At 52.4% G+C, this 14321-nt stretch overlaps 1 protein-coding gene across 1 annotated transcript in view; it reads right to left on the bottom strand.

Annotated features, from left to right (window-relative positions):
• Positions 1 to 13654, bottom strand: part of LOC116829274 (retinol dehydrogenase 11-like) — a 41568-nt gene extending 27914 nt beyond the window's left edge. Inside the window, exon 1 of the mRNA XM_032787992.2 lies at positions 13392 to 13654. Coding sequence (XP_032643883.1) covers positions 13392 to 13548 — 157 coding nt within the window. The 5' untranslated portion in view covers positions 13549 to 13654. The remainder of the gene's footprint in view (positions 1 to 13391) is intronic.
• Between the last annotated feature and the right edge of the window lie 667 nt (positions 13655 to 14321).

A 14321-nucleotide genomic window follows, 5' to 3' on the forward strand; every position in this document is an offset into this window, starting at 1 on the left:
AAACAGTTCAGATACAGGTGACCACAACCTTCAAAGAGACACATAGACAATAACACTATTTCACTCAAGTATCATCTTAAATGTTAATATTCCTTTTTTGATCTTTGAATTTAAACTATAGCAATAGACAAGACTTGTTTGCGGGCATCCCAAGACCTGAGCAAACACCTCCCCTTCCACCTCTAACAATGCAGACTTGCATTTCAAAGCTCTGTTCATTTACATATCCTGCTAACCAGTCCTTAAGGTTTATCCCATGGGTCAGGTTAGTCAGTGAGGTGAGTTAATTAACTCTTTCTGGCCCTGTCACCTTTCAATGAGATATTATACTATACTCATAACGTCACAGGGCCCGTCACCTGTCAAACAGCACCTCTGGAGGTCAGCAGCAGCAGCGGTCACAGGGAATCATGCACTTCAGGGCAATCTGGGCCCCACATTCACCAGCTGTCCTTGGTGCCCCTTGGCTTGTGGCCCATGACTCCCTAATCGGCTGGTAATCACTGCTCACTGCAGTGCCAACGAGATCGCCTCCTGCGCCCCCAGCCACAGCTGACCGTGCTCTGGGGTTCACTCCAACCCCTGAGATGCCAGGAGAGGCAAGCAGCAGGCCCAGACACACAGAAGATTCCTGTCAAATACCTGGAATTTGCCAAGGTGTTTGACAGACTGAAGTCAGGCCCCCTACCGCCCCACCACCATAACAACTGCCCTACTGAACTTGGCCCGGGAACAGAGGTTCCCTTTGGATGCATTTACACTCTCTCTGAGCCACAGCTCCAAGCCCCCTGGGAATAGCTAGAGGAAGACCTGTGGAAGGAATTTAACCTTGGTGCCTCTCTATTCTTGATAGCCAAAAAGGATGGTTCTCTCCAACCCTGCATCGAACACCTGCCGTTAAATCAAATCACAGAATGCAATTGGTTATCTCTGTCCCCTTACTAATGAGTTCATGCAGAGACTCCTTCTCACAGACTCAGTCCTGGATGGAGCATATAACGTGGTCAGAATTAGCGAGGAGACGAGTCTGAGAGTGCTCTGAACCAAGTACGACCATCTTAAACATGTGATCATGCTGTTTGGCCTCTGTAATGCTCCCACTACCTTCCAGCGTTTTACAAATGACATTGTTAGGGATATCCTTGGTCAGATCTAGAGGATGTTCTCATCTTCTCTGTAAATCAAGAGCTCCGTGACCGCTATGTATGTATCGTTCCAGACAGACTTTGTCAGAACAATCTCTGTGCCAAGCCCAAAATGTGGGACTTTGACAAGGACACAGTGGAGTTCCTAGGTTACATCACATCCCTGGCAGAATGAACCCTGGACCTCAGAACAGCAGCAACCACAGAGTGGAAGGCACCATTTAATGTGTGTGGGGCGGGGGGTGTCAGTGATTCTTGGGTTTTGCCAACCTTAGCAGGCAACTCGTTAAGGGGTTTGTTATGTTGCACTCCAAATGTTTTATGGAAATATGCTAATGAGTGTGAATATAATTGAAGGGTTAAAATCCATGTGCATTTTATAAAACAACCTGGTCTATGGATTGTGCCAGCTCTTTTCCAGACCCAAAGTCCAGAGTTTGGTCAAGAGATCAAAGCCTGGCAAATAGTGATTAGCTAAGAGAAAGCTGGGTGAATAAGGTAACTGCCTTTACTAAGACATGCTTGGTCAGCAGAAATGTCAAATGTTGAAGTAATAGCTGAATAATTATGTTTCATTATGTTTCAAATTGTGTTAGTCTCTTCTGTAGGGAACGTTCTTCCCACAGATCCAACCCTGAGTTCATGAGAAGTTGGCACATGTCAGTATAAGATATGGCAGCCTCCCACCTCCCTTCCCAGGAACCAGTGCCTGCCTTAAGACATAAAGGAGACAATCCTTATTGCCATATACTTTCACTGTTTCTTTGCTTTAACCCCTAGGAATGTACCTGTTGGACAATCAAAGGAGTTGCTCCATTTCTATGGACCCCAAATCAGAATTCAACACAGATATTTTATACTAATAACATTTTATCAAAGTATTAATTAAATGTTAATTTGCTAACTTAAAACCTTGGGCGGAGACATTATGTAACCTGTTAACCATTAGCTACTGTGCTATCTTGTCTTGCTGCCTATCCCATCACTTTCCCCTGCTCATAAACAATCTATATCTTTTATTAACCAATTGACAGTGTCTCTGAGCCTAATAAGGAAAATGACACTCAACCAGCGCTGTGTGTAATAAGCTCCTGTGCTTGACCTCTACACGGTGTGGATTTATGTCCTTCAGTAGTGGAACTGGAAATGGACTTTATGCAAAAGGTCTCTAGTAAGGTATCATAACAAAGCTTATAATGTACTGAGTGTGATGATTCTATTTGTATGAATGTATCATTCTTGTATCTGAAACTAGGAATATGAAATATAGCTCTGAGGCCTATTGTAGTTATGCAACGTGTGGGCCATTCATGGTAGTTTGGAAGCTCGATGGCTCCCATCAACCAAGACAACTGACTGCAGACGGCTGTTTACTTGCAAACTTTCCTGTGAGTCAGGCCGGGAAGAATGGAGGTTTGGGGTCTCACAGGACATGTGACCATGTCACCTGCTACTGGAATCCAGCTTAAACCTGGGGCTTTTCCATTGAGAAGGAGAGGTAGGGACCCAGAGAACCAAAAGATTCCCGCCTTATGCCAAAGCCATATAAGGGGGCTGCAGTCATGAGAAATCCCCTAGTTACCACCTGAGCTGGAACAAGGACAGGATCGGGCCCAGACTAGGAAGGAGTCTGGTCTGTGAAAGAAGCTCATTGGCACATCTCTGGGGGTGAGATTTACCTGTAATCAGTTTTTTAATGTATTAGGCTCAGACTTGCGTGTTTTGTTTTATTTTGCTTGGTGACTTACTTTGTTCTGTCTGTTATTACTTGGAACCACTTAAATCCTACTTTTTATACGTAATAAAATCACCTTGGTTTATTAGTAAACCCAGAGCAAGTGTTAATACCTGGGGGTCAAACAGCTGTGCATCTCTCTCCATCAGTGTTACAGAGGGCGAACAATTTATGAGTTTACCCTGCATAAGCTTTATACAGAGTAAAACGGATTTATTTGGGGTTTGGATCCCGTTGGGAGCTGGGTGTCTGGGTGTTGGAGAGAGATGACTTGCTGAGTGGTTTTCAGTTAAGTCTGCAGCTTTGGGGGCATGGACCAGACCTGGGTCTGTGTTGCAGCAGGCTGGTGCGTCTGGCTCAACAAGGCAGGGGTCTGGAGTCCCAAGCTGACAGGGAAAACGAGCTCAGAGGTAGTCTCAGCACCATCGGGTGACAGTCCCAAAGGGATCTTTGTGACCAAACCCATCACAGTGGCGTAGTCAGCGGGGTCTGTGCCCAGCTGGTTGCTTTGAGACACTCGTAGTGATTTTAAGTGAGTTTTAAGGGTGTTGGCTGGAGAACAGACAAAGTGATTACTGGTTTGTTATTTTCTGTTTGCTTATTTCTGGGAACTAGAGGCAGAAAATTAACAAAATGGGTGAGAGTGAAGCTCAGAAGAAGCTAGAACTGCACAGGTTGCAAACTGCTAAGAAGGAAAGCGAGAGCCAGCAAGTCCTGGAATTAAAAGACAAAGAACTTGAGACCCAGAAATAGGCTCAAATTGAAGTACAAAAAGCTGCCCTGGAGAAAGAAAAGGCTGCCATGGAGGTAGAAGCAACAAGGCAAACAGCTGCCCACGAGCAAACCCTGCACTTAAAGGACAAAGAAATTGAGGCCCAGAGACAAGCACAAAGCGAGACCCAGGAGCACGAACTGGCTGTAATGGAGTGGGAGAGATGCACAGCGACATGTGTTCTAGAGGTGGAAGTTGGGGTCCTGGTGACTGCTGCGGTGGGAACAAACCCAGGGACTTTGTAGCTGGAAGCAAGCCCAACCTGAGTGAAGTTGGGGCAGGGGAAAGGGGGGATTTTGGTGGCCAGTGAAAAGTGTGTTATAGCTGGTAGCTGTGAGTCCACAGCTGGATCAGGATCACTTTCCCTTTTGGGGGACACAGGAGTGTCTGCCCCAGAGGGGAGCCCAGACAGGGAAGTCCAGATGGAATGTGAGGGGGGACAGGAGAGTCTGCCCCGCTTTTGTAGGAAGACTTTTCCCTAGGAGGAGGGTGAGGGATCTGCATCTGAAATGCCAGACCCCTCACCCCTGGATCAGGTTTTAAGGGAACACTGGCAGTCAGATCTCCTGGAGGGGAGAGTCCCCCCAGCTGACCTTTTGGGAACAGAGAATGGGGTGACTGAGGGAATCTAACCAATCCAAAGCACCCCACTGAAAGATGTTATTCCTGCTACACTTTGTGATGGGGCAAGGCCAGATGGCTACAGTAAAGTACTGAGAAACAGGTATGTTAGCCCCAGGCTAAACAAATCCCTAGTACCCTGGTAACCAAATGGCAGTTGCTCCAGGTTAATCAAGGCACCTGGAGCCAATTAAGATCTTTCTAGAAGGCAGTAGAGATAGCTACTTTAATTAGAACACCTGCAGCCAATCAAGGCAGGCTAATCACGGCACCTGGGTTTAAAAAGGAGCTCACTCCAGTCAGGCAGGGAGGAGCCAGAGGAGAAGGAGCGTGTGTGAGGAGCTGGGAGCAAGAAGGCAAGGAGCTGAGAGTGAGAGAGTGTACTGCTGGAGGATTGAGGAGGACAAGCGTTATCAGACACCAGGAGGAAGGTCCTGTGGTGAGGATAAAGAAGGTGTTTGGAGGAGGCCATGGGGAAGTAGCCCAGGGAGTTGTAGCTGTCATGCAGCTGTTACAGGAGGCACTATAGACAGCTGCGATCCACAGGGCCCTGGGCTGGAACCCGGAGTAGAGGGTGGGCCCGGGTTCCCCCCAAACTTCCCAACTCCTGATCAGACACAGGAGGAGCTGATCCAGACTGTGGGTTCCACAAGAGGGGAAGATCACTGAGGTGAACAAATCCGCCAATAAGCGCAGGACCCACCAAGGTAGAGGAGGAACTTTGTCACAACTTGTAAGAGATAAAACTGTCTCTTCAAGGCAGAAGGAAGAAAAACTTTGCATTTGGGAAGCTTCACAAGCGGGTGGGGCCCAACACAAAAAGAGTCCAGAGGGAGGGGCCGAGGGCAGGAATGACTGCAGTCAGGGACGGCTCTACTGTTTTTGCCATCCCAAGCAGCGCACCGAATTTCCGCCACGGATGGCAGGGGCAGTCCGTGCACCATTAGGGCAACACATGCGTTTCCGTGGCAGCAGCAATTTGGTGACAGCTTCTGTCTTCAACCAGAAGACAGAACCTGCGCTGCCACGGACAGCTGAACATAGAAGCTGCCGCCGAATTGCCACTACCGCGGAAACATGCATGCCGCCCTAACGGCACACAGATTGACCCTGCCATCCACGGCGGCAATTCGGCGCACTGCTTGGGGGCAAAAACACACGGACTGCCGCCCCTTGCAGATTGCCGCCCCAAGCACCTGCTTGGAATGCTGGTGCCTGGAGCCGGCCCTGGCCGCAGTGCATCCTTTCCTGGCCAAAACCCCAAACACATACTGAATTAAGAGCCTTCTCCAAAGAGAGAGGAGTATCTGTATCTGAACACTACTGTGGTACACAAAGGAATTGAAAAATGCAATAGACACTGAACAAACCAAACCGTGTGAACAGAGTCTGTCTGTCATAGATTGGCTGTTAATCTTGTGTCTTCTCCACCTATGCGTCAAGACAAAGGAGTTAATACTAGTGGTAAACCCTTTGAAGATGTGTGCCATACCTAATTTTTGGAAGAAACTTTTGTACATGCTCAGCATGGTGACAAGACAGTCCCACAAGCATGTTGCTTTTCAGCTTATACCTGTAAACAGGTTGGAAGCTTGGAACAGCAGAAAACGCATAACAGGCCTACACTGCTGTGTGGAAGGGGAAACTGAGGCACACTGCCTCATGGCCTTGGTGGCTAAATACCAAGACACCTCCACTTTAACAGATATTGCTGTCTGCATTCTGTTAGCCATACTGCACTCCAACCTGTTTTCAGGCACCTGGGGACCAGGAACCCCAAACCTTGCTAGGACCCCTAGGAATGACATCATAGGCTTTAAAGGTACTGGAAGAGGGTGTGTGACTGGAGACAAACCAGAATTTTACATGTACTGCCTCTCCCGTGTCCAAGTCTCTGGCTGTAATTTCAGGAGGAGGGTGCGACATTGCACTCCATGTGTGTTATAGAAATATGCTAATGAGTTTGAATATGATGTAACTGGAATATGCTTTAGGCAAAAGGTCTCTTGTAAGGTATCATTACAAAGATTATAATCTACTGAGTGTGGTCATCTTCTGTGTTTGCACGTATCATTCTTGCATCTGAAGCTCGATATATAAAGGGTATCGGGCTCTGAGGGAATTCCAGCCTATCACGTGACAGTCCCAAGGGGGTCTCTATGGCCGAAACTGCCATAGGGTTTTTCCAACCTGGTTGCCCCTTAACATCCCACTTTAAGCAGGGGGTCAGGCCCACCTGGTCCACCAATACACAGGCTAAAGAGCCTTCACATCCATGCTCACTCTAACCACCCAGACCCTACTCGGGCCTTCATCATGGAAACTGATCCCCTCAAACTTTGCACAGTCCTTTCTGCCAGCACAACCACCAGACAAGGTTCTGGCCACCACTAGGTAGGCTGCCTAAGCCCCAGCAGCTCACTGCATCACCCTGAACAGTGCCTGGGGGTGAAGGTCGCTTCCCATTATAAGGTCAATGTTTGTTCCCTCCTTAATCTTCCTCCAATACAACTCCCCGTGCCCACTGGAGATGTCATCACATCCCAAATCCTCAGCCCAGCAGAGTATTTTGCTGGGAAGATTTGGGGAAAAAGCTGGAAAAGGAATTTCAAAGCTCAGGGCCAGCTCCTGAGCTAGCATAAACCAGCACAGGGCTGTGCTGTCCCCAGTAAGTAGGGTGACCAAAGAGCAAGTGTGAAAAATCATGACGGGGGTGGGGAGGAATAGGCGCCTATATCAGACAAAGCCCCAAAGATCGGGACTGTCCCTATAAAATCAGGGCATCTGGTCACCCCAGCAGTTAGCTACGCAGGATCACACCAGCTGAGGAGCTGGTTCCCGGGGTTTGAAAACCACCGTTGTCATTGACATTTAAACTGATCCTAATACTTGGTAACTCACCGCAGCTGCTAGTGGCTTCGTGAAGTCTGCAGGTTTCACTCCTCCTCTGCTGGGCTTGCTGGTGGGTGGGGCTCTCAGTGCTTGAGGCATTAGTAGGTGAGTTACGAAGGGGAAGGATAGAAACAACCCTCAGTAGTTGCTACCCCAGCTATAGCACCCCTAGCTGCTGGAGCTAAGAGCCTAGTTAAACATAAACTCTTCCACCCCTGTAGAACCCTCCACTGCCCGGGAGTCAGCACATCCTGTAGCAATACAGGCATTGCTCGTTTCTCACCAGACCCTCGTGCCCCCCGGCACACCCGCTCAGACAGCCTGCGGTGCTCTGGGAAATGAGGGGGAGCGATGCAGAAAGGACTATGGTGCCTGGGTGATCCTGGGAAACACACTTCATCTGCTTTGGACCTCAGTTTGCCGTCGGTACACGAGGATAACAGCCCTGCCCTCCTCCTGGGGGTTGAGTCTATTAATGGTTGTGAGGCTCAGATTCTCTGGTGAGGAAGGCATTTCAATTGGGGAGGGGTCAGAGAAGAGCCACGAGAATGATTAAAGGATTAGAAAACCTGCCTATAGTGACAGACTCCAGGAGCTCAAGAGAAGGTTATGGGGTGACGTAATCACAGTCTGTAAGTACCTACACGGGGAAAGATTAATAAGACCGGCACTGTTCAGCTTGGAAAAGAGACGGCTAGGGGGGATATGATAGAGGCCTAGATGATCACCGTGGTCCCTTCTGGCTTTGGAAGCGATGACACAGAGAATGACATCAAACAAGCAGGATGCACCCAGCAAGAGACCAGAGTGAAGTCCAGTTCAGTGGATGTGGGGCGGTGGGACTGAGCAATGGATCCTGAGACAGCAGGGATTGACTGGCCATTTCCAGACTGTCTAATGAGGGTTAGAAACGGTAGAAAGGGTTGTTGTAGGAAAAGCACCATGCTCTTTTGGACTGGTTGCCACATCCTGCCCCTCACAACTGCTTAGTAACTAAGGCCCTGTCTGCATGAGAAGTTGCACTGGTTTAGTGGAGGGTGAATTTAAATCCATGCAGGGAAGTGTGGCGCTCTGTACCCCCGTATTCACCTCTGGCCCACGATTATAGTAATCGGGGTACAAGTGTGCCTTCAGAGGTATCATTGGAAAACTCAGACCTCGCTGATCAACATTGTCCCAATAAAGTGTGTGCGGCAACACTGTATGTAAGGTTGTAAGATTCCACTCTCTGGTATCCCTGGGCTACGCTACAGTATTTCTTCGGTGTGATGACGTTGCTCAGGGGTCTGAATAATCCACGCCCCTGAGTGATGTAGTTGCACCAGGGCAGTCAGCACTGTCAGTGGGAGAGTGTCTCCTATCAACAAAGCTACCGCCTCTCCCAGAGGTGGATTAACTAAGGCCTAGTCTACACTGTAGTGGGGGGGGTCAATGTAAGATAGGCAACTTCAGCTACGGGAATAGTGTAGCTGAAGTCAACGCATCTTATTTCAACTTCCCTCCCGTCCTCATGGCGCAGGATCAAGGACTGCAGCTCCCACATCAACTCCACTACTGTCGCTCGTCCTAGTGGAGTTCCAGAGTCAACGGGAGCGCAGTGGGGATCGATATATTGTGTCTAGATGAGACGTGATATATCCATCCCCGATAAATTGATCACTACCTGCCAATCCGGCGGGTAGTCTGGACGTACCCTTAGTGTATTTCTAGACTACAAAGAAAAGTCAATTTAAGTTATGCCGACGTCCAACCACTGCTGTAATTAAACCGCTGTTGCATGTCCACACTATGCTCTTTGTGCTGGCAGAGTGCATCCACAATAGCAGCTCTTGCATGGACACAAACAGCAGTGCCCTGTGGTAGCTATCCCACTGGTTGCAGGGTGTTCTGGGAAAGGCTTGCAATGCCTCATGGGGCAGGTACAGCATGACATGCTGAAGGTTTCTCAGTCCCATTGTTCTATGGGCCAGCTGCTTTTCAACTGCCCTGGTAACCTGCAGCCCAGCCACCGTCAGAAAGCCTGGACCCTGCACCGTGTTCAGTATTGTGCTGTGTGTTATGAACTTAAGGCTAGGAGGAGCCCAAGGGGAGGCTATCCAGCTGGGGATGCCTTGATGGAGCATATTAACCCTGAACCCCAGGAGTGTGTGTTGCTGTAGTGTGCGGAACCTGGCACTGTTTGTTTGCACCACGCTAGGAACCTTGTAACGATCGCTGTGTGTGCTCGAAAAGCAACACGTTGTACATCACTTTTTACATCAGCCCACTGTAACGTCACCAAACCGACATCGCTGAACCATAACAGGAGAAATGGGGGCGAGGGAGAAGTGTGTGAGACGGTGTGTGTGCGCATCAGAGAGAGACAGTGTGTGTTGGAGGAGTGTATGTCGGCACGCTGTCTCTTTAAATTCAGAGAGCAACTGGCAGCAACCAAGCCTGAGGTAGAAGCTGGTGCACAGACAGCTGGTGTCCCCCTGTCCCCTCACCCCGGCTCAGCAGAGGCTAGTACACAGGGAGGGAGGCACCCTGCAATCAGCCCCTACCTCCCTCCCCAAAACAGTAGCCTAGCTGCCTGCCTGCCGCTGTGGTCCTAGTCCCAGGAGAGCAGGATTCTGCACTAACATTCTGATTCCCGCTGTGTTCTCCCTCAGCCTCCTCTCCCCGCAGCCCCAGGTTCGCTGCCGGGAGCTGGCGGGCTCAGCAGGGCAGTAGCTACGGGAGCCGTCCATGCTGAGCCGCAGACCCGCCGACAGCAATTCCAGGCCCAGGGTGGAAGTGTCACTGCGCTGTCTCTGCGCATTGTGCAGGGCGGGCTGGAGCTGGGCTCCATCACACACACACCCCAGCTGCGCCCGCGCTGACGCAGTCTGCCTGACATCTGGGCGGTGCCGCGCCTGTGCCGCTGGTGCCCAGCGAGCTGCTGCCGGCTGCACTGCTGGACAAGCTTTTTCGGCATGGCCAGGGCTTCCACTTGCCCACCCGGCTGCCTTCGCCCCACTGGTACCACCCCGTGAGCGCCTTGGAGCCAGTGGCCCAGCCAGGCAATTGAAAAGAGCCCTGGGCTCCCGGCCTCCACTGCTGCTCACCTGGGGCCCTGAGCAATAGTCCCTTTGCCCCCAGCCCCTGTCAGCAGGCCTGCTGAGCAGTTTCAAACTTCCGAGGGGTCTGAAAGGGGAGGGGCCCCTGCCTATGTACCTGGATGCAGGGCAGCAGGGTTCAAAACGGTGATCAGAGCGGTCATGGTGGGCATTGTGGGATACCTCCTGGAGGCCGGTTACGGAGATGTAATGAACACAATGTCTACACTGATGCTTTGTCGATCTGACTTTGCTCCACGCCTCTTGGTGAGATGGTTTGATTTTGTTGGCAAGGCAGAAGAGTTTTGTCGGCGAGAGGAGCACTGTAGTACGTACACCTCCACAGCTTGGTTGGCAAAAGCAGGCTTCTGTCCACAAAACTGTGCCCTGTAGGCAAGGCCTAGGCTGACAGGAGAGCTCGCTCCCGGCAGCTCAGAGATCTTCATTACCACGAGACAGTGGCGCAGCTCCAGCAATGCAGCGCTTTATGGGGAGAACTACCCTAAAACATCTGCCAAGTCTGGGAAGCAGCTAAGCCAGTTCCTCAGAGACAAGCCAAGCTGACACCTCAGCCAGGTGTAACCAGGCCATCGCCAGCTGAGAGCGATTCACTGGCAGGAAAAGGGACACATGCAACCAAATCTGCATTTTAAAAAGAAATGGCTGGGCGTTCCCATCCACACAGACTGTCTCCTGAACCTCAGCTGGAGATGCTTCTCAAAGAAAGGGCAGATGGCCCCCAATCATTCCTTCCTTTCTCTCTTCCCACTGCACCCGTGACACCTGAAGACCAAAAGCAGCAGCATCGGACAGGGGGAGGGATCCTGGCTGCACAAAAAGCTGCTGTAACACTGTTGGAATTCACTCGCATTTGTGAAGTTAGGGATTAGCTGCATTTCACTTTTATTTTCCTTGTAAACTGTCACATGGGGCTGTGCTGGGGATTAGCTCGAGGCTGACGCCCATGTCCGCAGTCTGCTCACTGGTACTCTGTCTCTGCTCCCGCCTCACCTCACAGGGCCTCAGCTGCTCAGTTCCAGGAGCCAGCCACTGCTCTGTCCAAGGGGCTTCCCGTTCTCTGCCCTCCAGGGACACAGTCCTTACCCCCCAGGCTCCCAGCAGCAACTGACCCTGCTCTGCCCTGCAGCTCCCTTTTATAGAGACCAGCTGGACCCTGACTGGCTATTTCCCACAGCCCCTCTCCTATTGGCTGCTTTCTACACAGCCTCCCTAGTGCTCTGTTAACCCCTTCTCTGCGAGTGTGAGGGAGATGCCCCATCACATAACCAATTCAGACTTTGATGTCTCTTTACTTGTATTCTTGTAAATCTATCCTCGTTTAGCTAATAAATGTGTTTTATCTAAACCAATGTGTTTGAACTGAAGTGTTTGGGAAGCTCCATTTGGGACAACAGGGTTGGTGCGTACGGGGGCACTGGGCAGTACCAGACACACATTGCCGGGGACGTCTGGGCCTGGGCGGTTGCTAGTGTCACTCTGCAGCGTAATGTACGAGTGGCTGGCTGCGGCGCAGACCCCATAACTGGGAGTAACTCACGCTGGTGGCTGGGTGGGAGCAGCCCAGGAGTGGCAGCTCCTCCAGCGAAGCAGTGTAAAAGACCCCCAGGTTAGCAAGCTGAGGGACACCGCTGTTCATCAATCCAGATTGCCCCAGGCAGTCGGTGCGATCCTTGTGGGGCGTCCCTGTTTCAGGCAGACAGCAGGTTTCTGGGGCTCACTTCAGTCAACTGGGAAGAGGTTTAAGCTAAACCCAAGCAGCCTCGTCAGCCCAATCAGCACATGCCCCCGGAGCTCAGCACCGGCCTGGCTGCCTGGCTTAGAGCCTGGCTGCAGTTAGAGCAGGGCCTCGTCCCGTCCACTCGGGGCCTTGGCGTGGCTGGAGCATCGCTAACAGCCATGTCCCCCTGTGGAGTTCAGAGCCCTGAGCGGGTGCTGCCGGGCTAGGCCGTGCCCTTGACAAGGCCGTCATTAACCGCAGGGAAAGCTGTTGTAGAGGGGAAGGAAGGGGAGGTGAGCAAAGGAGTATGTGTGTGTGGGGGGGGTATTAACACATTGGTGCGGGGGGGGGGAGGAGGCGGGAATGATCAGCAAATGGCTTCCCTCCTGGTGGCATTGGGGCTCTGGGGCTAGCATCAGGCTGGAGAGGAGCAGGGGAAATTGAGGATTACTCAGGATTTGAACAGTCAGTTAAGGGGTGAGAGGCCCCCCTGCCCTGTGTGAGCTGTCCAGCCCCCCCACACCCTTTCTGAGCCGTCCAGCCCCCCCACCCTGTGTGAGCCGTCCAGCCCTTCCCTCTGCCCTCTGTGAGCCATCCAGCCCCACCACCCTCTGTGAGCCGTCCAGCACCCCCACCCTGTGTGAGCCATCCAGCCCCCCAACCCTGTGTGAGCCATCCAGCGCTTCCCCCCGCCAATGCCACAGTATGAACCAGCTGCACTCCCCTCCTGTGCTCAGCCCTCCTGCCCCATCACCAGCCCTACTGTGCCCTCCTTCCTCTGAAACTCCACCTGCCGGGAGAAGAAGTACTCGCAGGCTGCGCTCAGGCATGCGGGGCCCTGTGGGGGTCGGAGGCAGAACCAGCCCCTGCATGCACATGTACATCCACACGCAGCACACACATACAAATACATCCACCTGCATGCACATGCATGCCCTCCCTGCACTGCTTATTTACATTTCTCTTTTAAACAACCGATTCCCCTGCAAGCTGGATCCCTACGTTCACCTCACACACCACTGCTGCATTAATCCAGCCCTTAGTAACACTGTAACCCCTCCTCCCCGCCTGGCTCACTCTGTCTGGCAGCAGTGGTGGGTCCCTCTTCCTCTTTGTGAGCCCAGCCATGAGAGGGCACCACGGCCCACTGCCCCAGGCGGGGCGTATTGCTGTCCAGTGTCCCCTTCCCCACAGGCCCAGGGGAGCAAGGCTTGGGAGCCGCAAGGCAGGGAACCCCCAGCCACCTTCTTCCCCTCTCCCTGCCTGCTGCTCCCTGCAGCCCAGCTGCTGCCACTGCGGACAGGGAGTGCAAGGAGTATGGAGAGGCTGGCACCTCCAGCTGCTACTAGTGAACAGCCCCAAGCACTAGCCAGCCCCCCTGCTGCCCCCAGGGGGCTGGGGCCAGACTCACCGCAGTTGGCTCCAGTGACAATGGCTGTCTTGCCCGTCAGGTCAGTGGGAGACATGCGTGGGTGCCAGGAGCCCTTTCTCCTGGCTCGGAGGAGCAGGGCCAGTGCCAGCACACAAGCAGCCCAGCCCAGGTGGCTGCCGAAGCAGGAGAACTCCATAGCAGGCTGCAAACTTCAACTCCTTCGAGATGATCAGTGTGGTAAGTTCCCAGGGAGGCTGGCTGGCATCAGGAGCAAGGAGTCCGCCCACCCACCCGCCACACCCCAGGCTGCATTTCCAGCTTGCTCAGGGTATGAAACTTCTGTCACACACTCCCGGCTGCCACACAGGGAGGGGCAAAGAGCAGGCTGATATCAAAACTGAGCACACACTGCTTGGCTGCAATGCCTGGCCACACCAGACTCCCTCCAGTGATAATCACCCACAGTGAGGGGCCCGCGATTTCCCCCTGGGGTCCATTTCTGGCTGGGTAAACCCTCTGCCCCCCTTGGGGGCCCTTCCCCCCCCAGGGCGAATCCCAGCCAGCTCAACCCCTGTCAGGGAGCCGAGGACCCCTGCCCTTCCCCCCAGGGCGATTCCCAGATGGATCCAGCCCATGGGGGAGCCAGAGGAACCGCAGCCCTTCCCTGGCAGGCGTCCATCTGGCCTGGTGTCCTAACTCTGACACCAGCCAGTCCCAGCCCTCTAGTGTGTGACTCTTTTGTCAGACGAAGTTGGCAGCAACAAGGGTTAGGTTCAATAGCCAGGGGCCCCTCTTAACCAAACAACACAGAACCGGCTCCATGACGGACTGCCCATGACCCCTGCCCTCAGTACGAAAGTGATCTGTAGCCCACAGCCAGCCGAAAGTGATCAGCAGACTGTGGTGCTCAGAAGTGAATACCCTGGCAGCACACGTGGGTTTCAGGAAATACAGCCTGCTCCTGAAGCC

This window comes from Chelonoidis abingdonii, chromosome 5, assembly GCF_003597395.2.
Source record: "Chelonoidis abingdonii isolate Lonesome George chromosome 5, CheloAbing_2.0, whole genome shotgun sequence".
Taxonomy (NCBI): domain Eukaryota; kingdom Metazoa; phylum Chordata; order Testudines; family Testudinidae; genus Chelonoidis; species Chelonoidis abingdonii.